Source organism: Crassostrea angulata, chromosome 9 (assembly GCF_025612915.1).
Source record: "Crassostrea angulata isolate pt1a10 chromosome 9, ASM2561291v2, whole genome shotgun sequence".
Classification (NCBI taxonomy): Eukaryota; Metazoa; Mollusca; class Bivalvia; order Ostreida; family Ostreidae; genus Magallana; species Magallana angulata.
In genome coordinates, this window is record NC_069119.1 from 37192487 (window position 1) to 37219711 (window position 27225).

A 27225-nucleotide genomic window follows, 5' to 3' on the forward strand; every position below is an offset into this window, starting at 1 on the left:
AGCAATACATGTAGAAGTAACAGAGGGTTTTGTAGATACATAAATATATTTAATTTACATTTTCCAGTGTCTTTGCCTGTGATAACACTGCGTATCGATTTTTTACTATATATAAAACCCATAACTTCAAATGTCGTATAATTGGGGCGCTAGCGGGGTTTGCTAATTCATATATAAATAATTAACCGTACAATGGCTTAAAATTATATACATATAAGTAATAAGGAATCATTCTTTGAATATTATGAGGTGATAGATTTGATCATGTCCCGACCGAAATTATCACCTCATAATACTCTAAGAATGATTCCTTATTCCTTAAATAAAATCGATAAAGTCCATCAGGCCATGGGTCGCATCATATACACGACTTGTTGTACAAATGTTGTATCTTAAAACAGTTACTGTTACATTAATAATTGGTTTGGGTTTTTTTCAAATTGATTTATGGACTGTAATTATTGATGCAATCATGTGTAGATACATTACCATAGTGGTTCCTTTTAAATTTAAATTCAAATTTAATTTGATACGCAATAATGCAATGCAGAATGAATTTACGAAATAACATTCAAAACCCATTTATCAAAAGTTCCTGTATTGATTTATCGTAATGTAATGCATTCATTTTAAAACTGAATTCATTTAGTGTTAACAGCTAAATTGTGTCAGCGGAGGAGCAGTTACACATGCGAGAGGATTGTAAACAATTAAGTTAGCTATAGTTTTCACCAACAAAAAAATGTTTGAAGGTGAGAATATTCTCTTAAACAAAGTACTTTAGTACTGAAAACCACACAGCTTGCGTAAAACCATATCCGAGGGCCCTCAACTCAGAGCGGAGACGTCGCCATTACCAAGCGGGGGTTCATTTTATGGAGCGATGTCAAATCAGCTCGGATAGCCCAGTCGAAAAAAGGAGGCTTAAGAATAGCCGAAAGATACTTTAGTCTACAGTGGTCAAATACACAGGTGCTTGATGACAAGATCGACCCACCCTCCTTCCGTCACCCACCCCCAAGTGTAGACCCCAACAGAGTCTTTGCCCCTTTTTTCAATAAGTTATCCTATTATGAAATATTTCTGATCTAATTCATACTTTCACTAAGAGAAATTACCGCAAACAAACATCTTAATATATGAAAACCATGCCCATCTAAATATAAACAGAAGTAATATATCAACAATTAAGCACATGTGGTCAAGTATATATTCGCTGATTCATTTGAAACTGGACTTCAGTACATCCTTTTAAAAACAATATTATTAATTGTTTATGAATCATGCAGTAAATCCAAAACGCTAAACACACTTACACAATATCGTGTTATTTAGTGATATAACTTGCGAAATTTTCCAGACCGAACAAGTGGTAGTGACGAAACCACTCGGTACCGTCTTGTTTATCCGGGCACTCGATTAATGGCTGCGCCCATGTGGGGAAAAATGTGAAAGAAATGTCAAACAAATTCTTGACGTTTTCTGGAAATTTTAGGAAGACATTCGCACTTCCAGAGGGACACAGAGTACAATGGTTCCCCGGGCACATGCAGAAGGGCATCGCGCAGCTTTTGGCGCGTCTGAGATCGATTGATTGTGTGCTGGAGATTCACGATGCGAGGATTCCGTTCTCTGGGCGCACACCTTTGTTCAAAGACATGATGAAAATGAAAGCACACGTGTTACTTCTGAATAAATGTGATTTAGCAGACCTGAGCAGGAAAACAGATATCGTGAAGAAACTACAGGAAGAAGGGGTGGATAAAGTGTTGTTTACTAACCTAACAGCGGCCAATTCTAAAATCATAAAGCATCAGTTGTTTCCATTAGTGGTTGAGGCTATCCACAGTAAGCCTCGATATAACAGAGAGACAGCGGAGGACTACGAAATGGCGGTAATCGGTGTACCTAATGTAGGAAAATCAACTTTTATAAACTACGTAAGACGCTCACATACAACCATCAAGAAAAAGAGTCTGCGGGTCGGAGCCGTCGCAGGTGTGACAAAGGTGCTGTCAGGAAAAATCCGAGCCAATTTTAATCCCCCGGTTTTTCTAATGGACACTCCGGGAATTCTGACCCCACAGGTTTCCGACCTAGAAGAGGGGATGAAGTTGGCCCTCTGTGGGTGTTTCCCCGACCATGTTGTGGGTGAGGACCTTATCGCTGATTATATGTTGTTTTGGTTTAACAAAAACAGTGACTTTAGATACGTGGAACATTTCGGTCTACCTGAACCAACGGACAATGTTAAAGTTCTCCTTAACCATGTAGCAAAGGAGAATCAGTTAGTGAAACGAATAAAGTCGCCGGACTCTAGGGAACATCAGTTTTTTCCCGATTACGTTGCAGCAGCCACGCTAGTCTTAAAACAGTTCAGAGAGGGAGGGTTCGGACCTGTGTTATTGGAAGATTTCTAAGTCTGCTGAGCCAAGTTTGTCATGTGTTGCTAAAACAATATCTGTAAGCATATATATCTGACATGATAATCTAGACGATCTAGGACAATGGCCTGTGTTATTCATGTTATTGGAGAATTTTGTCATGGCCGGGCAGTGCCCCTCCTTTAAGTTTTTTAATGAAAAAGTTCATGATTTATATGTTTAGATATATATCAACATCTGCCGTGTTAATCTAAGTGATCTAGTAAAGCACCTGTGTTATTTGAGGACTCCTTATTCTGCTGCCCTAAATTGTGTGTTACAAAATTATAGATTCCTATGGTTTTACATATATTTGCCTCTAACATAATATTAAATCACATTGATTTAAGACAGGACACAAACAATTCTCATTACTTCTGAAGAAAATATGTAGAGGCATTCCCCTGACATAGGACAAATTTTTGATTATGTTTTTGCAATGTTAATTTTTTGCCACAAGAGTTGAGGAAATAAATTATATATATATTTTTTTTTTTAATCAATTTATTAAAATTCTTTGGTTGATATTAAGGGCGTATCAAAATGAGTGTTAATGTGAAGAGGATGCAATGCCGATATTCATATCCTCATATGCTCTATGTCAGACACTTTAGGATGGTCACAATCTTAACAAAGTCTTTTCATGCAATATACTTGAAACAGTCTTTTCTCCAAGGTAATGTTTTTTTTTCAACTTGGTTTTGAGTATGAAGACACCTTGCCAAATCTTCTAGTGTTTACTACATATACTAGTCGATTTTAGTGTTGTTTCCTCTCTCATATACATTTAGATTAGAAATCAACTTTTTTTTAGCAGTGCATGACCATATAATCTGAAATATTTACATTTGCAAATATGTTTCATGTTAAATATGAACCTATAGAATAGTGAAACAGTTCAAATCAGTTATTCTCCTTTGAGAAGTGGACAGGCATAGCCTACATCCACATTTGGATGTAGGCTATGCCTGTCCACTTCTCAAAAGAGAATACAAATCAGTTTGAACATTTTAATGACGTTACAATTATAAACACACGCGCTTATCGTTTATCGGTTGCATTATTGTAAACTTAAAAACATGCCATTGTTAATAATTCAGAATGTTTTGCCTTTCATAAAGGTAAAATAAATATAAGTTATAAACAGCAATGTTACAAAGTTCACCAGGATATCAGAATTTGGTTGGTACATTATCAAATCATCCGAGAATTTTATTACAGATTTGATCACAGGATTTGATCATGTGACAAACCAAGTTCATATCCCGGTGAAATTTTCAACTTGCTGTTTATTTCCTCGTAAGCCATCTTTTTTAAACTTTATCCTGAAAAGAAGTGATGTCAGGTTTATATTTGTTAACATTTTCCTGTGGCTCATTATACTATGGATTGAGTAAAAATTCAATATCATTAGATTTAGTCCAAATAAAGATAATGACCATTACATTAAATACATGTAGTATATATACATCCCTGGTAACTGTAATTGAATATTCTACATTGAATGTGTATATAAATGGGGATTTATTTCCCTTTGAATTTGTTCAATGTATAGATAAGCCTGACCTAAAACTCATGATCAAGTTAAATATTAACCATAATTTACATTTAAATGTAATATCAAAATAATTGTTTAAAAAGTAATAGATGTATTCAATTTAAAGAAAAAAAATTATTTTTATCTCAAAATTCTGTATAAAAATTCCTTCACCTGAAATAATTTTAAAAAAAATGTTATAGGTGAAGGTCTGTGTTTGATATAATATTGTTACCTTAAGTATGAATATTTTTCTTAGCTGAAATGGTCTGAATTTATATGAACTGCAAATTCCCCCCCCCCCCCCCCCCCCCCAATTTTTTTTTTTTTTTAGTGGGGGAGACACTTTTTCTAAAAATAACAAAAATAAAATCTTTTAAATTTGAATTATTTTCTATGAAATAAATCAAGTGTAGAAAAGAACAAGATACTATTTTGACTAGGATAAATGAATTCATAAAGATTACCCCATGCAGCCATTTTACTGAATTTTGCATATACATGTATAACTTAATATTGAACTTTTAAGTAGGTCCCTATGATCCTTGGACATCCATGGTTTACAACATAAGTAAATAAGGTATATATGATTAGTTTTGAAAATTCAAATTTGAATTAGTTATTGAAAAACCAATAACACAGTAAATCAAACTATTGAAAGTACAAGAATGTAGTCATCTATAAAGACGATGCATAAACATATTAATAGTGATCTAATTAGACAGAGGCCGTAAACGACAAACTCATTAAGAATGTGACCTCAATCACAGACACAGAAGGCAGATGCAGCCCGTCGCTAGGTGATGCGGTACATAACCTCTTTTCTTTCATTCAGGTGTGGATGGCACGACGAAATTGTTGGCATCGATGCGAGAAACCTGATTAAAAAGGTCAGAGGTCAGATCTGTTTATGCGGTATATGCCTGGTATTTACCAGCAGTATAGGATCTGCGTCATTTTCCTGACACAAATTTGTGGTGTATCTCTTTCTTCGTTCCCCGCCAGATTCTAACCTTTTTGTACAGTATCAACAAATATAATGCATACCTGTATGTGACATTTTTTTTGTTGATAAAGTTCCCTGCAATTTTGTGATAAAAGAGTTTTATTATCTGATCTTGACCTATCACAAATTATTATTCTACCGAAAAATCTCAAGTTTTAACTTTACGTTTTGGTTCAATCCCCCAATCTGGAAACCATTTGCATATTATTTTATTTGATGAATTTATATGAAGGAACTCCAATCTTTGATACCTCCAACCCCTCATCCATCCAAAAAAGAAAAAATATCCGGTGAAGAAACGGGATTTCAAGGGATCAGAAGTAACGACGACCCCACAGTTATTTCAAAATCCCAGTTTATATATATATATATATTTCGATATTTTAATTCAGGAATAAGGAATTGTTCTTTGATTATCACGAGGTGATAAATTTTCTCGGGGCGTGGTCAAATCCAATAAAGCTCCATATATAATATAATATTCAAAGATCGATATCACTCGTTATCACTTTAATATTCCTTTTTATTTTTGAAATTGTGCAATTAAATATTAGAATAGTAACATTTAATTATGCAAACCCTGTTTGCGCCCCAACGATATGACATTTGAATTTATGGGACTATTAATGCAAAATCGATTCGCGGTTTTACCACAGACAAAGATACAGAAAAATATAAATATAGGGTGATGAATTTATGTTATTTTTTCTTCGAAGATTGCTTTCCATTTTTAATGTTAATGGTTCATTAACATAACGATAATTTTAATAATCTTCCAAAATCTGATAGTGAATCGACGAGTTTAAGCGAGATACAAAGCCCACAACTCTTTGTTATGCAATCGTGTGTTTGTTTACACATTTAAAGCGGAATAGAACATACACGGGTTCAAACAACATTGAATTTGACAAACACTAAACAGTGCCTGATGAAGTCACAAACAAACAAATCTGCGTAAAACAGATGGATGTGTAACTACATGTAGTATAATAAGTTATAACATGGTACAAGTCTTGTTTATATTACAAAGATTTAAAAATGTACAAGATGTGTATCTTTAATATATAGCTTTCCATCAGTTCTTTTCTCTAGTTTTTCTCTTCACTGACCAGGTGTCTGATTAGCCTTTCCCAGCAGTTTTAAAAACATAACATCATTTTTCTATTTGTCTTGTTTCGGTAAAAAAGAAAAGAAATAGCAATTTCCAAAGAAAATGTCCCAAAGAGGATTCTATTTAGGGAGAAGGGTGGGGTTTTTTCTGTTTGATTAAGTATTTCTAAAATCAATCGGGTATACATGTATATTTTTTTTTCATTTATTCAAAATAATATCTAACATGTGTTTAATTTTTACAGTCTTACACTCCAAGATTTTTTAAAAACTAAAATTAGAATTAAAAAAAATTAAAACAAAATGTCGAATTCGTTATGCTCTTTTATTGGATGAGTATATTTAACAATGTACATACCAGGTATAGATATGCATACAGGTATGTTAAATATACACAGGATTTGAAAAATAAACAATCCTTTCTGACGTATGCACAAAAATGAACACAGGCAACATTTTTTACTATAATTAAAGTACCCTCACGGTAAATGACAACGAACTGTTCGGTGATGCTGCGTAAAGAAACAAATGCACATGTATATCAAAACAATAATGAAACCCAATATGATAGTGTAGAGTGCTCTCTCTCTCTCTCTCTCTCTCTCTCTCTCTCTCTCTCTCTCTCTCTCTCTCTCTCTCTCTCTCTCTCTCTCTCTCTTATTACTTATATAAAATGAAATAACATGATGCCATATGATCTTCAAATGTAACAATTTTTAAAAAATAATCCTTTTGATAAGATAACATACGGCATACGGCTGTGAAGTATTTGTACCGCAAGGGTATGAAATCCACTAGTCGTTTAATTTTTTAACCGTTTTAACTAGAGATATCGTTATCAAAATGAGATTTTGAAGAAAAAAATAAATCAAAGAAATGTTGAAAAAGGATTGAAATTCAGAAAAAAAATTAATGCAGTTAAGCATCTGTTTTCCATACTAGTACCGGGTATTTCATTCGATAAGCCATTGTTAACACAACAGTGAATGTCAAGTGAAAACTGGTCTTTTTACTTCAATTTTAACTTCTTCTACTTGTTGGCTTCAAAAACTTATTTAAGTGATTTCATATTATGGAAATAAAAAAAAATCCCCAAAAATATTTGTTTGTAACATTAGCGGGACCATTAATATCACAATTCACGCAAAACTGATTCAAAATACAGACAGTCTAGTCGGGACTCCGAAAACGGAATCTGGCTCCAATATGCATCGCGGTAAAATAGCGTTCATAAAATAGATAACCTTTGAAGTATATGCCATTCATACATACAAAAAAATATATTCATTTATGATAGTGGAATAAACACACAGATATCATTTAGTCTTTGGTTATTATGTATTAGTCTCGTTCCTTTTAGAAAATTTCGTTTTAAATATATATAAAAGTAATTATTATATTTATGTTTTTCAAATGATATGATCTAATTTCATTTTCTGGGTATTATTTAAACAAATTAAATGCATGACACCCCCCCTCCCCTTCCCCCCAAAAAAACGAAATTCACATTTAAGGAGGCAGGGTGATCACCAAATTAACCATCTTAAAATTTTTGGACATGATCATTTAAGCTATCAACTATCATTTAGTAAGTTAAAATTCAAATATTTTAACGTTAAAACTTAAGTAAATATTATTCTATATTTTTACACAAAGCTCACAAACTTGAGACCAATACAGTCTGAAAATGACCGCTGCCATCCAGCCATCTTAAAGTCCAACTAAAATTCAAAGCAAACAATTTACCGGACTTTCACTCACTGAGATTGTCTGGTGCAATTCGACCTGAGACTACACATCAACACATCAAATTTTGGCACACTTAGAATTCATATACATTTTCCATGTATTCATGCCCGTGAAAATAAATTCACATTGAAGCACCTTAATCAAAATGCTAGAAAGCTGGCATCGAAACCATTACATAATTTTACGAGAAAAAAAATATTACCAACTTTTTTGGTCGCGAAAAAAACTTTTCATTTTAGAACATTTGAATCCTGTGGTTTTCCCTGTCACTCACAACAACGTCACCGTTACCAAGGATACCGATTCCTTCCAGACCACGGAACTGTCCGCTCTCGCTGCCATAGCAACCAAACATACAGTAGAACCGCCCGTCGCCATGGAACACTTGGATACGGTTGTTCCCGCTGTCCGCTACCACGACGAACCCCTGACCGTCTATCGCAATGCCTTTCGGGAGTTTCATCTCTCCTTGGAGTGAACCATGGGAGCCGAAACAGAACAGGAAGTCGCCGTACATACTGAACACCTGGATACGGTGGTTGTTGCTGTCCGTCACGTACACACGGTTGTCCGGACTTATCGCCAGGTAATGGGGGTTATCTAAACATCCTAACCTGTGTCCCATACTGCCAAACTCACGGACAAACCGACCGTTGGACTGGAACACTTGGACCCGGTGGTTCTCTTTATCACACACGTAAATAAAGCCCATGTTGTCACTGGCCACACCCCACGGGTACAGTAGCTGCCCCGGTTCCACACCCTCCTCTCCAAAGGTCAGCTGGAAGTTCCAGTTGTGGTCGAAGATTTGTATCCTGTGGTTCATTCTGTCCGTCACCACGATCTGTCCGAAGCTGTTGACAGCGATACCAGTCACTGAGTCAAACTCCGCGTCCCCCGTCCCGTAGTTCCCGATCGACCTCACAAACTGTCCCCTGTTGTCAAACACCTGTACTCGGTTGTTATGGCTGTCTGCCACCAGGATTTGGTTGTCCCTGGACGTCGTTGCTACCCCCCTTGGCCAGGTGAATTCAGAGTGCTCGGTTCCACGTGATCCTACCTGAAATATCGCTCTTCCTTTGTCCGTGTATCTAATAAGCGAACTTGCAACGACAGTGCTTTCGTTTTCGTAAAAAGTCACCGACGGCCGCACAAGTAACAGTTCACCGGAAGTGGACGAGTCTGAATCGTCACCATCATCATAGTGGATATTGAACCGCACGGGAGGACGGGATCGTGGACTGGAACTAAGGGACCTTACTCTTGTCGGACTGCTGTTTCTTTCCACTGGACTGCCCCTGTCTATTCTACTGGGAGAGGTTGAATCGTGCGATTCCTCTACGATCGATCTGATTCGGTCGGCTGTAGCTTGTCGCGTGGACGCGATCAGTGCTCGGGCCTCGTTCAGTCTATACGCCGAGGCCCCTGTGCTTAGACTTCTGAACCGCCTTTCTGAAGCAGAGAGAGGGTGGTGGCTGTTGTAGGAGGGGGTGGAGCCGCCAAGAAGCGTGGCTAACCTTGTGTCAGACAGATTGTGACGTCTTCTCTCTTGTAGTGACAGTGAACGTCGCGCAGATCTTACTCCCTCGCTACTTGTTTCTGAATCAGTGTCAAAGTCTCTGGCATAATATGGAAGTCTCCAGGTATCAGAGCCCCCGGCGTAAGCAGACGACACGGGGGCAGAGGACGCCGCGCTCGTGTAAACTGATGGGTTTGTCGGTGATCTTGTGGTTGAAGCCGTCGGCCTTGTTGTGGATGTTGTCAAGGTTGTCCACGTAGGGTAGGTAGAGTCTAGTCCAAAACGAGGCGACTGAGAGTAAGTTGTGCCGGACGTTCTCACTTGACTGCTGGTGGAGCTGTGCATGGGACGGGGGTATGAAGACGTAGAGTTAAAGAACATAGGTTGATTTGTCACCGGAAGTGGAGAAGATATCGGGGAATATTCAAGTTCGAAGGAAGGTGGGTCTGAATACTGAACGGGGAGGTCGTCCTGGTTGACAAAGAATGGCAGTTCCTCGTCCACTAGAAGGGACTGTTGTTGATATAGTGACGCGGCGTGAGGGGAGGACTGCGTTGTGACGGCTGTAGTTGACGGAACCGTCGGGAGTTGATAGGAAGCTGCTGATTGGGTGGAAGATAATGGCGGGAGAGTCAACGGAATCTGGGATTGGTTGGAGGAAGGTCGAAAGTTCGTCGCTTCTGACGTCACGGGGAGCGTGTTTTCAATAGAAGAATCACTGGATGATTCATCTGTCATCGAAAATCTCGGCGGGGATGTGTTTATTTCACCAAAATTGGATATGAAGTTTGAAATTCGAGTCCCATCTGTGTTAAATTCGATCGATCTGTCTTGCGGGAGGCGGTAACGGTCTGCATTGTAGCTCCGAAGTTTTTCCAGTAGATTTTCGCTCTGTCGCTTCAAATCCATTACGTCATCATCTGGCAAAACTAAGAAACGTCTCCTAAAAAGTGATTCGTTTGTTTCAACGAAAGACGCTAACATTGCCATTTCAACTTCGACATTATCTTTCTGCAAAGTCAAAGTTCGAATTTCTCCCTGAAGAAATGTCTCTGCCTCGTTATGCAGCAAACGCTGCCTCGATCTCAAATCAATGATGTAACGTTCGATAGCTTCGGTTATATCCGATTTGACGGAATCAACTCTCTGTCTAATCGCGTCCATCTTACGTTCCAGATTACCAGCTATATCTGTTAGTCGGGGCGCACCTCGTTTTAGCTGTCCCAGAACAAGAGAAACCTCGCGATGAATTTGTTCCATGTGAGAGTCTTTACAGTTGGCGCAGATTATCTGGTCGCAGTGAGAGCACCGCATAATGTCCACTTCACGGGAGCAAATCGGACACCGCCTCCGCGGCGCCTGCGTTGCGTGTGATATACGATTTTGAAATCGGGGATATCTCGACAGGACCACCTCTTCTTCCTCCTCCAGTTCATCTTCTTCCTCTTCCGCTGCTGCGCAGCATGCCCCGTTGGGGATAAAGAAAAAAGGATCATCACCACTTGCTTCGTTTGCACCAGCTAATTCCGGTGGTCTGACGTCAGGATCGATTGGACGAAGGTCGAGGAAATTCTGTATAGTCAGGTTATTTGGGTACGATGACACACCACGATAAGGAACGATGTGTTCCGCACGACACTCGGGACATTTCAGGGTTCTAGTAAGCCCCCTCACCAAGCCTTCTAAACAGGGGGATTCACAGAAGGTGTGTTGACATGGGAGTAGTTTGGGATTGTTGTACCTGTCCAGACATATAGCACACCTGAGCAGCTCGTCTATCCGGTGAGCCGAATAGGCGTGGCTCTCCGCCATCTTGACGGGTTGCTATATAGAAATATTCATCTGGATAAAAGAACAGAAAGACAAATATTAGATTATGAAGATTCTGTCTTTGTTATATTTTCTTCTTGCACTTAAATTATTTTATTAAAAGGCAGATTTAAGGAGACTTGGTGCAAACAAATTCGCCATTTGATATTTCTAAATTTTTAATAATAAAGTATTACATGTATATAAGCATGTATATAAGCATAAACTATCATTTAGTAAAGTATTTGCGTTGAAATTTGAATATTTTTTATATCTTTTACAAAGCTCTTATTTTTAGGGAGATTAATATAGTCTAAAAATGAGCACGGCCATCAAGCCCTCCTGAACATTTACCTGATTGTGTCTGTTTTTAATTATTGACCCAAGATTGAAATCCATGTAAAAAGTAAAAATCTAGTTGCTATCTGAAAAATAAAATAATGCATGTAAACAATTTTTGAAACATCCTTAAGATGTTTACATAATTACATAAATGAAATCGGAGATTGTTTTTGTTCTCATTTAAGCGCAGTTTGTGACTTCCATTATATATTGCCAGACATCACCACAGCACAGGCCACAGACATTGACGAGCGCTCTGTGACGTCATCTCTTTGTTGTGGGTGGTTAGTGCCTGTTGTATTTTTGTTTGAAAGTTGGCAGAGGCCTACAGCGACCCAAATGTTGACAGAGGGAGGGGTTTGGTTTGCAAAGATGGAGAGCTTAATGCAAAATACGAATAAGATTGCATTTTAGATATATATTAATAAAGTGAAAAAACCATCGTTGATGCCTTGATGGTGGTATTACTTTACATGTTAGTTGGTAAAATAGCCTTAACTATGTCATGTTTGATTTGTTCGTGCATTCATCACTTATATGCTCGTGACATGCACGTCAAATATCAGGAGCGGAGATCATTCGTTAGATGGGGGATACATCCCTGTCAACTGAGCACCAGACAACGTGTATTGTGGAGCTTTTTCTGAAGCTGACTCACGATCGCAGGGGGTGGATCTTGGAAATTTTATTTTCTTTTGTGAGGGGTGTCCAAAACGTTTTTTTCCATATCACATGTCTAAATGATACTAGAGGATGATTACGTAATACACTGATAGGGGCGGATCCTACTTTTATTTCCTGGGCGAGAGGTGTCCAAAACATAACAATGTTTTTTAGATATCTTATGTCTAAATGATACTGGAGACTGTAAATTCACTGACTGCCCCCCCCCCCCCCACACTTTCCCGTAATCGCCCTCTAGCCTAAAAACTTTATAGTGTATTAAGACGTCGTCAGAATTATATTCTGTTCCTATGAACATATGTACGCGTGTAAATGGAGCTGTCCAAATTAATATCTGCTCTCTGAGTGAAGCAAACTGACCCAGTACAATTGGAAACGTTATTTCTTTGGTTTAAACAAGTATCTTAAAAAATGAAAAGCAGCTGCACTAAAACCAAAAAATCTCCTAAATTTAACCTACAGTGCTCGTATGCACGGTGGCTGGTGGCTGATATAGGACATACGCTTGAGATATTTTTTTTAGTTCACCAGCCACTCTTGCACGTGCTTATATCTGTACGTGAGCTTCTAAAATCAAGTGCTTGTAACAAATTGATGATATCTAAATAACAAATAATAAATAATGAAAATGATTCATTGCTCAAAAAAAAGAGGAGAAATCTCAAACCTTTGTTGGTGTTGAATCCTTCTCTCAGCCTTCACCAGTGAATCTCCCAAAACATGTGTTAGAGTAGGACACGATGCAGTTCGCTGGAATCCTCCCAGATACCGCGACCGAGTGTTGAGAAAATATATCCCCCGATTTCAATTTGTTTTTGTCTGTGTTCTTCCGTTGGCTCAGTGCATGATGTACGTATGTTTAACTGCGGGACAGTCGAGATTGGTGTCCGGAAGCTTGGATAGGAATGTTTCGGATTGTTTTGTTTTTACGTTGTAGTAGATAGATATATGAACTCGAAAGAATGCTCCTGATGTGAGGGTTATTTTTAGACTCGGTGCATTTCGAGTTCGTAGATTAGAATTTTTATGCATTTTTTTTTCATTTCTATATCTATGAGAGAGAGAGAGAGAGAGAAAGAGAGAGAGAGAGAGAGAGAGAGAGAGAGAGAGAGAGAGAGAGAGAGAGAGAGAGAGAGAGAGAATGTCTTTCAAATCATTCTATTTTTATTGCTTCGACAATAAAATAAAAAGGTAATGTTTCAAATCATACATTTTTATGATTTACACATGTTCCAATGTACTTGTCAATAAGCATCACATGTAACACCTGTTAATCCGTCTTTGAAGTTTCATTTGTTTATTCTGTAGATGTCATTGATGAAATATGTTAGAATGGACATATTTCGAAAGAATCGAATTATCTATAAATGCATTAATATTTTTATTTTCCCATATATATTGATAGCGCTTTAACCGTGAGTAGGACTGATGCTTGCTAACTTACAATGTAATGCGTAGTAAATTTTTTAATTGAATCTAAAATATATCAGACATTGTTTTGTACTCTGCATTCTTTAGTTTTTTTTATGATTTTCTGATGAAATTTTCTAATTGTAAGCGTTGATTTCTATTTTTTTCCTTCCATTTAATAATCATTTTTTTTTATGTCGGGTTACATGCTTATAACGCGAGTTGTCTTTCTTTCATTTTCACGGCGATCTGCTTCAGTGTGCAAAACCTATTAAATACTTAGTACTCCAGCCTTAATCCAATGAATACAGATATCAAGAAAAGGCGTCGTGTTAATCCACGGTTAATCCCGATCAGAGGTTAATTCATTAATCATTGACTTTGTTTATAAAGTCATGGAGAGATGATATTATAGAGGTAAGACATACTTTTTTACAATCAAACTTTTTTCTAGCAATACACTTAATGCATTAAAATGTTGTACTATTAGAAAATTGAAATCTAGAATGAATATGTATACATGTATATATAAAGACATATAGGTTCAAAACGTTCTACAAATATCCTGAATTATGTGTTAAATATACAAATGTAAAAGTAAGAAACCAGTTTTAATTTGTTTTTATTCCCCCCCCCCCTCCTGTCTTTTCCCACCTCTCACTCTCACTTCAGTTCTACACAGATGCTGTGTTTTAACACTTCACTACAATGCCAATGTTGTACATGCACAAATATGCTTGTAAGTTTTTGCTAAATAATGTTTGAATAACTTTTTGATTTCTTGTCGCGATTTTACTCAGTCTGGTAGCTGGAAGAAAAAAAAATCTGAATGTACAGACACGCATTTATTTTTTTTTAAACTGGGAAAGTAGATACATTTATTATGGAAATTTGGGTCTGAATTAAGTCTATTTTGTTTTTTGTTTTTTTAATAAGCATAAAAAGATTATCTGTATATGGCGCAAAAATACTTCAGTCAATTACAATCATTATGTCAATAATTTAGTGAAGTTACCGACAAAATTATAGTTTTATCTATTGACACCCCCTCCTCTCTATATAAAAATAGTTAAAGATGCATGTGCATGTGTTGTACGGGACACATTGAATCACTGCGGAGCAATGTACATTTTATGCAATATATAACCACTCATGACTGTAAATTTTTCGAATTGTGCAATATTTGACGACTATTAAATCAGCAGCGAAGTCTTATAATTATTTGCACGTTGCCGTTAACAAATGATTTTCAAAAAAACAAAAGAGGGCTGTTTTAAAAAATTATGATTTATTTTATAATAAAAATTGGAACGAATTTACGTCACAATCTTAATTGGTTTATTGTATTACGTAATTCAAAAGAAAGAACGTACATTGTAACAATGGATCCTTAATTAATTGCTGAACAGCTTCACAGATATAAATGTAAGGTGAAGATCCGTTCATACAATTACAATGATAAAAACATCCGTCGGAGTCTGACCCCCATGAATCTGAATCACACAGTGCTTCTATAAGAGTTGATCCACACTTGCTAGCAATGCTGTTTTGCTAAATTTTGAAGTCAGAGTTATCGTTCCTTAAATATTTTGATTTTTTTTCATCGAGGAGTTGATCATCTACATTGACTTTTACCTGTCAAATTTTGTCAAGGAGTTGATCATTTCTTTATGATTCAATGTTATGTGATTATATGAGCTAAATATATCCGCTATTTGTTGTTTATTTATTTACAAAAATGAATATTTTAAATTATTCAATAAATTTCTTATCATGTGCTAACACTCATTAACTTTGTGCATACAAAGAAGAGAACAGCTATAGTTGAAATTCTTTTCATAATTGAGTTTGATTGTTAATTTTAAAGATAAAAACCTTATTTAAGACTACCGTGTAAGTTAAGGTTCATTACCTATAAAAAATGCAAACCCTTTGAGATTTTTCCGTGTTTCGTTTCGGAATTCGTACACCGGGGTTAATAATTATATCTTAATTAATCACATCATACCCTCATACCTCTGCAATTAATACGGCAGCTGTATGCTTTAATGTTAATATAACTATCATCAACTTTGACATACCAACTGCGTAAAACGCATGCGAACAAAAGCAGTTCGGGACAGAATGAAAAATGCAGGGACCCAGTTATGTAATGTGTCCATGTCTGCAGGTTTCTTTCAAACTCAGAACAACTTAATTGGAATCTCTTCATGCAATGCAGGGCCTGAACTTACAAAAATGTTCATGAATCTTTTGTTTTACCCAATATTTCCCATGGCATACATGCTCTACAAAAATTTTGAAGGAACGTATTACGCGACATGCTGTAACTTAGTGTTTGTGATACCCCCCCCCCCCTTAATTTTCCGTTAAATAATTTAAAGACGATGATTTCATAATATTAAGGTGATACATGTACGTAAAAAAATCCCGCCTCTTTTCCATATTTACCAAGCGGAATTTCTTTGAACGTATATGGGTCATTATCAAAATATGCATACTTTTGAAAAATGAAAAACATGAGAAAAGTTTTGCTGAAAAAATTACTTTGATTGCAAAAAACACATTTAACAAACAATGAAGTATAACATCTAAAAATTTGCAAACATTGGAATCTACCATTTGGATGATAATTAGACTGAAATTTAATGAACTGTGAACATTTTGTCAGTGGTGTAACAGGTATATAGTATAGGAAAAAATTCTTAAATAAAATAAAATGATTCTTTTAAAATGATGGACATAAAGTTTATATCAACAAACTTCATTTAAAGTTATTAGAATTAGATAACAGAAAATATTTGACACATTTACATAGTGACCAACATTACATTTGAGACAAAGTCTTGATGTTACTCAACAAATTTTTAATTTGAGCATTAAACAGAACACAACTGGATTTTTTTTTCAGTGGAGCATAAAAAAGACATTACTATAAATGCACTGGTGTTTTCAAATATACATGTATTATTGTCAGTTAATTTTATTTAGAGAAAAATGTACATGTTACACCACTGATTATTATGTTTTACCACTGACATTAAAGTTACACCACTGACCTAGCGATAATAAATAAGAGATAAGCGTGTTAAATTTTGTAAAATAAACTAATTTCTATTTTTGATTGCATTTAAAAAGTGATAAATTTGATCTTAAATAAAAGTTTTCGTGCCTCATTCGTTCATAATCTGAAGATAGACACACTGTTACACCACTTATAATCAGTGCTACACCACTGACAGAAAAATTGCATGTAGATGTTTTTTTTACATTAAATCACTCATTCTTTGATGTAATATTTTTTTACTATTGGCATCCACTCACTTTTATCCACCTGGTACCGAGTTCGAACTTTCTTTGCCTCATCAATCTCACAAACAACATTGTCAATACTATACCAGCTCATATCAATCATACATTTTGGACAATAAAATTTAATTTTCTCCAATTTTCTCCAAAATCAATGCATACAACGCATATACACTTTATCTTTGTCTATTTACGTTTGTTGAAGCTCAGCTAGCATTTGTTACCTTTAAGCATTTGAAAGATTTTAGTATAACATAATAGGGAATGTGAAATGTCAGTGGAATAACATATCTTATAATACACTACAAGTCATTAAACAGTTTGATTTTTTAATAAAAATAAAATGTGGATAATTCCATTTCTTTATTAGAATAAATTTGTTTTTACTTTTATCTTTTAATCAAGTATCTAAATGAGTAAAACATAATTAGAGCATACAAAATGTCAATGGTGTTTCAAATAATGTCAATGGTGTAACAGGTCTCATTTTCCAGATTAAGAAAACACAAAAATGCAATTAAATAGTCAAGCTTTCTTTATTGTGACAGTGTCTAACCTGTGAAATTGATAAATAACAATTGTTCAAAATGCTCAAAATATAAATGAAATGGAAGAAAAAGTAAAATAATTAAATAATGTCATGTGGTGTAACAGTTTTTTAATGGTGTAACAACAATTTTTGGTTACACCACTGACCGTTATACCACTGATGTATCCATAGTAAATGTAGCAGTATGACCCAAGAGAACAGATACTACACAAAGCTACATAGCCTATGTTATAATGTGATAAACATTCATCATTTATGTGAAAAACTTTTCTGTTCTTTCATAATAGAAAACCTTAAATAGCACGTTATCCCACTGACACAGTTTACATTGTATTTTTCGGAGCATACTAACATTTTCTGCCATATTTTCTATCACAATGATGTCATCACTGATACATTTATCTTTTTAGTAGCAGGGAATGATGTCACTATGATCTGGGGGATTCCAACTGTAGTTCAATATTATTTACTTGATGTATTTTAAGATATTTTTATATAATTTGCCTTGTAACACCAATGACAAAAATTTTTTGTACAAGCATATATCTCATCAAATTCATTGTTTTTAAAAGAGAACTTGTTAAGGAGCATAGCAGAAATTAAAATATGAATGTTGTTTTGAAAATCAACGGTGATTTTTGGAATAAAACATCAATATTATTGAAGATATTGTAGGTTAAAGACGTTGGAAAAATTTAATGACAACATAAATTCACTGAAATCTCATAACAAATACTATTTTTTTTATACTTTAAGCAGTAAAATTGTCGATTTATTTGTTCAACAATATAGGTTTAAGTTTCTAAAATCCAATGGTACTGTATATATTCCCCAGAACATTATTTTTCCCCTTTTAAATTGACACTGACACAAAAGGCTGCATATTTTGATAATGACCCATATTTCTTCACGTCTTCGAAGCCTGCGTGTCAGAAAAAACCTCAACCTCTGCCCTAACCGTTTCCGACTTCTTTAAATGATCCCGCGGATCGATCCGATGAAATTTCCCGCTAGAAGCGCCGAACCGCACCAGAAGCTGTTCTGATCAAATGTTCTTGTAATTTTCAATCAATCAAAGCCGCGGGAACTTTCTCACTGTCGTCTGCTTCCATCAATATGTTTCCGGTGTTCTAAACTTCTGCCATCTTTGTGAAACTGATATTTCTATCAAAGAAGTATTTTTTCTCCCTTTTTTCTGGATTTGCGGAGCAGTCGGGAAATATCGGGATCATCTTTGAACTTGTAATTGACCAAACTGTTATCGTTCCGTATTGCTACAGAATAATCACTTTATACAGCGTATGGTTTTTTGGCAGCGAACTGTATCGCAGGATATTTGTTAAGTCGGTAAAGGTGAGTGTTTATTCGTTCAATCTTTTCCTTGGATTCTCAAATCGATGTAGAGATGGTACATGTATGATCCAAGGAAAGTTGAAAATGACAGAGATGAAGGTAGATTGGGGTGGGAGGGGGTAAGGGGATGCATAGGGGAGGGGGTTGAGAAAGATGCATAGGGTGGGGGGAGGGTTAAGGGGTGCGTATTATTGATAAAATATTATACCTCTTGTACCCTTAGTAGTGTTTTTATGGAACAACTTTTATACATTTGAAACCATGCCTTTAATCCTTTAGAAGGAGTAATAATATAAAATTGGACATGCGCTCCCCCTTTTAGCAAAAAAGCATTTATCGTACCCCTATGGTACCAGTAAATAAACTCGTTCCCTGTTTATTTGATGCCGCTCTTGTCCTGGTCCCGGCCGCGGCTATAAAAGTTAGACGAACTCACTTTTAATCTCATCAGTCTCACTATTCCTGTCGTAAAAGTGAGATTGAGATCGAAGATGAGCTCGTCTAACTTTTATGGCCTTGGGCCGCATCCCTACCCTACAGACTATGGGACATATTTCTCCCCCTTACGTGTGAAAATAAAAATTTGGGCTAAATTTCAACAAAAAGTTAAACAGTCATAAACTTTGAACACTCCATAACCTACCCCGACCTAACATAATTCTCCCATAAAATCCCCATGCCCAAAACTCCCTGGATCCTCCCCAGTTTTTTGATTTGGTTTCTGTGTCACGGTCAGTGTTCAGTATATGATAGAATATAACACCCCCGGTCTGTACATGATCACTATTCAGTGTATGGTGTATCGAGAATGCCCCCCCCCCCTTCCCGGTCTGTGACTTGGTATCTGTACATGGCCACTGTTCAGTATACGATACAGTATACCCCCCCCCTCCCCTCCCGGTCTGTGACTTGGTATCTGTCCAGGCTACTGTTCAGTATACGATATAGTAAAGCCCCCCCCCCCCCTCGGTCTGTGAATTGGTATCTGTACATGGCCACTGTTCACTATACAATAGAGTATACCCCCCCCCCCCTCCCCTCCCGGTCTGTGACTTGGTATCTGTACATGGCCACTGTTCACTATAAGATAGAGTATAGCCCCCCCCCCCCCCCCGGTCTGTGACTTGGTATCTGTACATGGCCATTGTTCAATATAAGATAGAGTATAGCCCTCGCCATGCATTATTGACGATCTTTAAGGTTTGTCCGTCTTATGACGCGTGAATCTTAACGCCAAACATTTCCCCCGCGGGCCCATTCATTGATTTCTCTCAAATTTTGGTAGGTTTTGCCGCCACATGCGCGGAAATATTATTAATTAAAACAGATGTTTCCTAATTATGAAACAGAAGGCATGGATGGCTGTACGATAAGTTTTACTACAGTTTTATTCCGCACGCCATCGACTCGTGTTTTTGAGAATCACAGCAGTATTTTTACCTGCAAAAACTCAGTAATACAGGTTTCTACCTCCAATGTTAGATTTCTTCATGACACTTGTTTAATTTGAAGTACTTGTGCAGGTTATATCTGATCAGTTTCTGTCATGAAATATATTTATTTTTTTTCTATTATATATTTGAATGGTCATAGTATGATATATAACTTTTTGAGTATAATCAAAATCACATGTAATGAAGGATAAGTGTGTTAAAGTAAGTTTTTTTTCGTACGATGTCTTGTTCGTTACCTATAATTTGAACTTTTCTTATTTGTTGCACTCAAACGAACACTACTTTTTTATGATAAGAGTCAAATTGTCGTGGAAGAAGCGCTGAACTGCATGCGTTTACATGTATTCCAATGTACAAATACACGAACATGTAGATATATTTCTAGACTTCGTTCATTTTGTAATTAAAGCAAACACAATTAAGGAGGTTAGATGGTCAATAAGTCATCCACCAGATCTACCTTAATTTTTTATATATACGATATATTTTAGCTATATACTATCATTTAGTAAAGAAAAGTTGCAAATATTTTAGCTTTGAAATTTGAATATTTTCTATACTTTCATATAGATTCTCTTCCTCTTAAGGATATTGATATAGTCCAAAAATAGCCACGACAATCGGGCACTCTTATCAATTTTAGCACAATCAAAATAAATGTAAGGTATACAGTCCTGTATTATGCTCTGTGTATATTTGCCAATTAAAGAAAAATGAGCAGTGGGTGAGGTGGGATAGTGAAGATACTATACCTAAGTGTCAAAACCTGCATTATTGGAATTATCGAACTTGTGTCATGTAAGCTGTTACATCCTTCAGGACGCTGTACATAGTCTTTGGCCCCGCGGGCATAAAAGTTAGACGAACTGAGTTTTGATATCTATCTCAACAAAGGAATATATAGTAGAAAAGTGAGACTGAGATCAAAAGTGAGCTCGTCTTTTATGGCCTCGGGACCTGATATGTTTTTTCTAGCAACGTGTATTTTGTTACTGATTACATTCCTCTCTTTTCACCCCTATTCTTTACTGATTACATTACTCTCTCTCTACACCCATGTTTGTTACTGATTGCATTCCCCCCTCTACATCCCTATTCTTTTCTGATAATACTACTCTCTCTACACCCCTGCGCGTTACTGATTAAATTACACACTCTCTCTCTACACCCCTGTTCGTTACTGATTAAATTACACTCTCTCTCTACACTCCTGTTAGTTTCTGATTACATTCCTCTCTCTACACCCCTCTTTGTTTATAATTACATTACTCACTCTACATCCCTGTTCATTTCTGATTACATTACTCTCTCTACACCCTGTTTGTCTCTGATTACATTACTCACTCTACACTCCTGTTCGTTACTGATAACATTACTTTCTCTACATCCCTGTTCATTTCTGATTACATTATTCTCTCTACACCCCTGTTCGTTACTGATTACATTTCCCTTTCTACATCCCTGTTCATTACTGATTACATTACCCTTTCTACATCCCTGTTCATTTCTGATCACATTACTCTCTTTACACCCCTGTTCGTTACTGATTAACTTACTCTCTCTTCATCCCTTTTTGTTACTGATTACATTAGTCTCTCTACAACCCTGTACATTACTGATTACATTACCCTTTCTACATCCCTGTTCATTTCTGATTGCATTACTCTCTATAGACCCCTGTTTGTTACTGATTATATTTCTCTCTCTCTCTACACCCCTGTACGTTACTGATTACATTACTCTCTCTACAACCCTGTTCGTTACTGATTACATTTCCCTTTCTACATCCCTGTTCATTACTGATTACATTACCCTTTCTACATCCCTGTTCATTTCTGATCACATAACTCTCTTTACACCCCTGTTCGTTACTGATTAACTTACTCTCTCTTCATCCCTTTTTGTTACTGATTACATTAGTCTCTCTACAACCCTGTACATTACTGATTACATTACCCTTTCTACATCCCTGTTCATTTCTGATTGCATTACTCTCTATAGACCCCTGTTTGTTACTGATTATATTTCTCTCTCTCTCTACACCCCTGTACGTTACTGATTACATTACTCTCTCTTCACCCCTGTTTGTTACTGATTACATTACTCTCTCCTCTACACCTATGTTCGTTTTGATTACATTACTCTTTTTACACCCCTTTTCTTTTCTGATAACATTACTCTATCTTAACCCCTGTTTGTTTCTGATTACATTCCTCTCTCTACACCCCTGTTTGTTACTGATTACATTCCTCTCTCTATACCCCTGTTTGTTACTGATTACATTCCTCTCTCTACACCTCTGTTCGTTTCTGATTACATTACTCTTTCTACACCCCTATTCTTTTCTGATAAAATTACTCTTCTACACTCCTGTTTGTTACTGATTTCATTACTCTCTCATTACTCTCTCTACACCCCTGTTCGTTACTGATTACATTACTCTCTCTACACCCCTGTTCGTTACTGATTAAATTACTCTATTACTCTCTCTACACCTCTGTTTCTGATTACTTTACTCTTTCTACACCCCTATTCCTATTCCTTTCTGATTACATTACTCTCTTTACACCCCTGTTTGTGTATGATTACATTACTCTCTCTACATCCCTGTTCATTTCTGATTACATTACTCTCTCTTCACCCCTGTTCGTTACTGATTACATTACTCTATTACTCTCTCTACACCTATGTTCGTTTTGATTACATTACTCTTTCTACACCCCTTTTCTTTTCTGATAACATTACTCTATCTTAACCCCTGTTTGTTTCTGATTACATTCCTCTCTCTACACCCCTGTTTGTTACTGATTACAATCCTCTCTCTACACCTCTGTTTGTTACTGATTACATTCCTCTCTCTACACCTCTGTTCGTTTCTGATTACATTACTCTTTCTACAACCCTATTCTTTTCTGATAAAATTACTCTTCTACACTCCTGTTTGTTACTGATTTCATTACTCTCTCTACACCCCTGTTCGTTACTGATTACATTACTCTCTCTACACCCCTGTTCGTTACTGATTTCATTACTCTCTCTACACCCCTGTTCGTTACTGATAACATTACTCTATTACTCTCTCTACACATCTGTTCGTTTCTGATTACTTTACTCTTTCTACACCCCTATTCCTATTCCTTTCTAATTACATTACTCTCTCAACACCCCTGTTTGTTTATGATCACATTACTCTCTCTACACTACTGTTCATTTCTGATTACATTTCTCTCTCTACCCCTGTTCATTACTAATTACATTACCCTTTTTACACCCCTGTTATTTTCTGATTACATTCCTCTCCCTACATTTCTGTTTGTCTCTGATTACAATACTCACTCTACACTCCTGTTCTTTTCTGATTACATTTTCTGATTACAGCCCCTGATTTTAACAGGGAACATTACTCTGCCAACATGTATATGTCCATGTACATACAATTCAGTTGGTTACTTTCCTCTATCCCAGCTATTGCACGTTACTTGTTACATTTTTAGTTTAGAGGACTATAGTTAATACTGTGGAATCATTAAAATTCGTCGGGGCCAATTTTTGTGGATTGCTTAAATTTTACAGGTTCGTGGGGTCGTAATTTTGTGTATTATCTTAAACCTACGAAAGGAAATATGACTTTATAACCCTTATTTATTAATTCGCGGAGAATGTTATTTCGTGGATTAGAGGTACCCACGAATTCCTCGAAAATTAAACCACAACGAAATCTAATGATTTCACAGTAGGTTATATCCCTTTGTCTAAACCTTCCTATGAAACAGCATGCATGATTACAATCCTCTTGTATCAAGGATTGTGGCCACTCTGTTCGCTTTGATATTGGCGATTACATCAACCAAGTAGTTGCATGACTCCGCTAAACAAATATTGACCTATATTTCACTCTCTTGTGTACAGTCAACAATCTAGAAACAAGACATTGATTTCTCGGTCGTTCCTCATTTTGGAGATACCGTCCATAGTCGATCTTTTTCATGAAGTTCATTTGATGAAATCTTGTCACTTCTTATGACTATTTTCTCCTTCTATTTTTTTTGCCGTGACTGTTGTTCTTAACCAAAATGTTTCTCACTACGTATCTATTTTAACTAACAAACGTTTTTTGTTTATCAAATCTAATCAATTTAGGTCCATAAACTCTAGAAACATGATTAATGACAGTTACATCGGATATGACAAATTCCTCCCCGAGCAATTTATCTTGTATAAACGCATTGTGAAAGTTGATCTTTTCGCAATGTACTGTCTCTTAAGGCTACAGTTACTTAACAGGTCCCAGTTAATGCAACAGTATATGAATCATAAAACTCATCCCGAGATGATGAGCAGCACGCTAGTCAAGTGATGCATCCACCCGCTCTTTCTACCCGCCATTATTACAGAGAGCGACGGCTAAGATTTCATCTTTTCAGATCGCTCCTCACGCTCAGGTTTAATGAGTGGTCGATAAACACTGATCACGTGACACATAGTAAAAAACCCATTTTAGATTTCTTCGAAAAAAATCACAGAAAAGCACCGCCAAGTATTAAGTAACGTTTTTTCATCAATTCTCCAGCTCTTGCGAAATTCCCCGGAGGGTTGGTGCTATAAGTATCGGAGATGAAATATTTTTAAGCGGGCATTATTTTCCAGAGGGTCTCTCCTGATTCTAGTGAGCTTAACTTTCGATCGATTCTAGAAGCTATAGCTAACACACACTGGCTCTCAAATGAATTTAAAAAAAAGATAATTCACTGTTAAATTCGTCCCAGTAAAGCATGGTGTAATTACATGTATAGATTCAATCTTCCTGTTTACTTACCAATTAACCCAGGCACGGGAATGAACAGATAGTCACCAGAGTCGAATGGTCAGTGAACAAGGTTACTGGGGCTTTAGGATGCTAGACGGTAAACAAATTAACCGATCTACCTTAAAATTTAGGTATGATATTTTTTTTTAGCCATAATCGTTTACTTTGTACAATTTCTCTTTGGAAAATGTATTATAGGTTCAATATATGAATGTTTACCTATATTTTGAATAGAAAGCTCTCCATCTTAAGGAAATTAATATAGTCTGAAACAGCCACGATCGTCCAGCGCTCTTAATGAGTGTATGGCCAGTGTCCCGTATGTTAGGCTCCATAGTGTTGTTTGGATCATTTCCCCGGTAAGACAAAGCGACATTTTTATGTTTTCTTATATTGAAATGATATACAAAATATTTCAAACAATTTTAACTCTTAAACTTAAAATATGTAATTGTTGTTGGCACAGAGCGGATCTGTTTTAAGGAAATTTTGATGTCTGAATTTTGTTGAGAGTTGAATTTTTTTAGGGGGGGGGGGGGGCAGTATAAATGAGTGATGTGCATGATGTGGGTGGGTGGGAGGGGGAGGGGGGGGTTGATTGGTCGGAAGTAGCGGTAAAGATGACGGAATGTAAGAGCCATGGGTCATACCGAGACCAGTGATTCCAAGGTCTGAGCTAAAATCAATTCATCAAAGATTTGATTTACTGATAAAATACATGTATCAATTTAATAAAAGCCTGCTGTCTGAGTGATAGTGATGGAGAGTACGTTGAACAATTTTTTTCAGAGGGAGAGGGGGGGGGGTTGGGGTGGGGTAGTGGTTGAGGGTTGGGGTTGGTCGGAATGGGTGGTGCAAATCAATAAATATAACAGCTATGATTCATAAAGAGAACATCTATACTCCAGTCACAGCTAAAAGCAATTCATCAAAGATATGATTCACCGATAAATGGAGAAACACGTCGCCGACTCATGGAATATTGATCAGGGGACCGGGCTTTCTATTTTGGGCAATTAAACGGTTATTTTTGCAACCTCAAAAGCACAATGGAGGCATGAAGGTGTTAGAGTTCATGAATTTTAATGGTTATTGATAACCGTTTAGCAAAGATTATCTGGCTGTATGCAACGTAAAATCCGACTTGAATGAATTCCAAAGTATTTTACAAATCTTGATTAAATGCATAACTATGTAATATTATTTTGTAATGTTTCTGATCAAATCGAATGATTTTATTTTTCCTTTGTGTTTAAATTAATTAGGTGATTATACATGTACATGTACATAAAATACTACAGTGTTAATTTTCTTCGTCGAATCGAATGATGACATTTTCTTTACCTTTGTTTAAAAGTAATTTTTAAATTTGATTTGATGCCTGAAACATGTACGATTCTTGCGTCGCAAATTGACGTCATGTACTTGAAAACAAAAAGGGAGTTAAAATGTTTACAATTAAATAAGCAGCGTACGTTTACCCTGTCATTCTATGCAGCTGCACCTTATTCATTGCGTTTGTTGCAATACATCCTTAACGATTTTGAAATAAATTTATTTTTCAAACTACGTATTTCTCAAAACAATTAATATACTTTTACATGTATAATGATTTGTCAGAATTTTTCAGAGAGACTTAGGCCATTTGACACCCGTTATTTTATGAATATTTTTCAATTAATTGTGTCATATCATAAATTTTGAATTACTGCGTGGGTGTAAATGAAAAAAAATTCAACATGAAAATTCAATATGATTTGAATTTGATTTACAGCCTAGAAATTCCTTTTTAGAGATTTTTTTTTATTCACAACCTATATGTACAACCCATACCCCGATTCCACCCACCAAAACCCCGCTGAATCTCATGTCATATTATAAATTTTGAATTTACTGGGTGGGTTTAAATATATTTACAATATGCAATTAGTTGTCATATTGTAAAATTTGTATTGTTTGGTGCAAATACAAAATCTACATTAATTTGACAGCTTTGTATTTACATGCACCCAACCATTAAATTCAAAATTTACAATATGACACCCATTCAAATGTAACGACGATGGTGGATTCAGGTCCTTCCTCATCTATAGTTATGTCTGTCTGTCTATCCAAATGTCTGTCTGTCCGTCTGTCGATCTGTCTATCCGTCTGCCTGCTTGT

General features: G+C 36.2%; 3 protein-coding genes across 5 annotated transcripts in view; 2 read left to right on the forward strand and 1 right to left on the reverse strand.

Moving 5' to 3' along the window:
• The first annotated feature begins 1404 nt into the window (after positions 1-1404).
• Positions 1405-2894, forward strand: LOC128163361 (mitochondrial ribosome-associated GTPase 1-like). Its single transcript, XM_052826940.1, has one exon. It carries the CDS (start codon positions 1458-1460, stop codon positions 2418-2420), a length of 963 nt encoding a protein of 320 aa, XP_052682900.1. The 5' UTR covers positions 1405-1457; the 3' UTR covers positions 2421-2894.
• Positions 2895-7557: 4663 nt separating this feature from the next.
• LOC128164149 (RING finger protein nhl-1-like) lies at positions 7558-13098 on the reverse strand. Its single transcript, XM_052827889.1, has 3 exons — positions 12847-13098; positions 11508-11578; positions 7558-11186 (listed from the first exon to the last, which is right to left on the reverse strand). Exon 3 carries the CDS (start codon positions 11154-11156, stop codon positions 8061-8063), a length of 3096 nt encoding a protein of 1031 aa, XP_052683849.1. The 5' UTR covers positions 11157-11186; positions 11508-11578; positions 12847-13098; the 3' UTR covers positions 7558-8060.
• Positions 13099-13873: 775 nt separating this feature from the next.
• Positions 13874-27225, forward strand: part of LOC128163780 (uncharacterized) — a 39525-nt gene continuing 26173 nt past the window's right edge. The window contains exons 1-2 of one of the 3 annotated variants that reach the window (XM_052827437.1): positions 18375-18801; positions 25084-25193. The gene's annotated coding sequence lies outside the window, so the exon portion shown is untranslated. Of the gene's footprint in view, positions 14007-18374; positions 18802-25083; positions 25194-27225 lie in introns of those variants that run through there. The other 2 variants (XM_052827438.1, XM_052827436.1) reach the window with 2 other exon arrangements.

What these genes read in the sequence shown, in the direction of transcription:
- LOC128163361 (XM_052826940.1), top strand. Translation starts at nt 1,458, where the DNA reads ATGTCAAACAAATTCTTGACGTTTTCTGGAAATTTTAGGAAGACATTC.
- LOC128164149 (XM_052827889.1), bottom strand. Translation starts at nt 11,156, where the DNA reads ATGGCGGAGAGCCACGCCTATTCGGCTCACCGGATAGACGAGCTGCTC.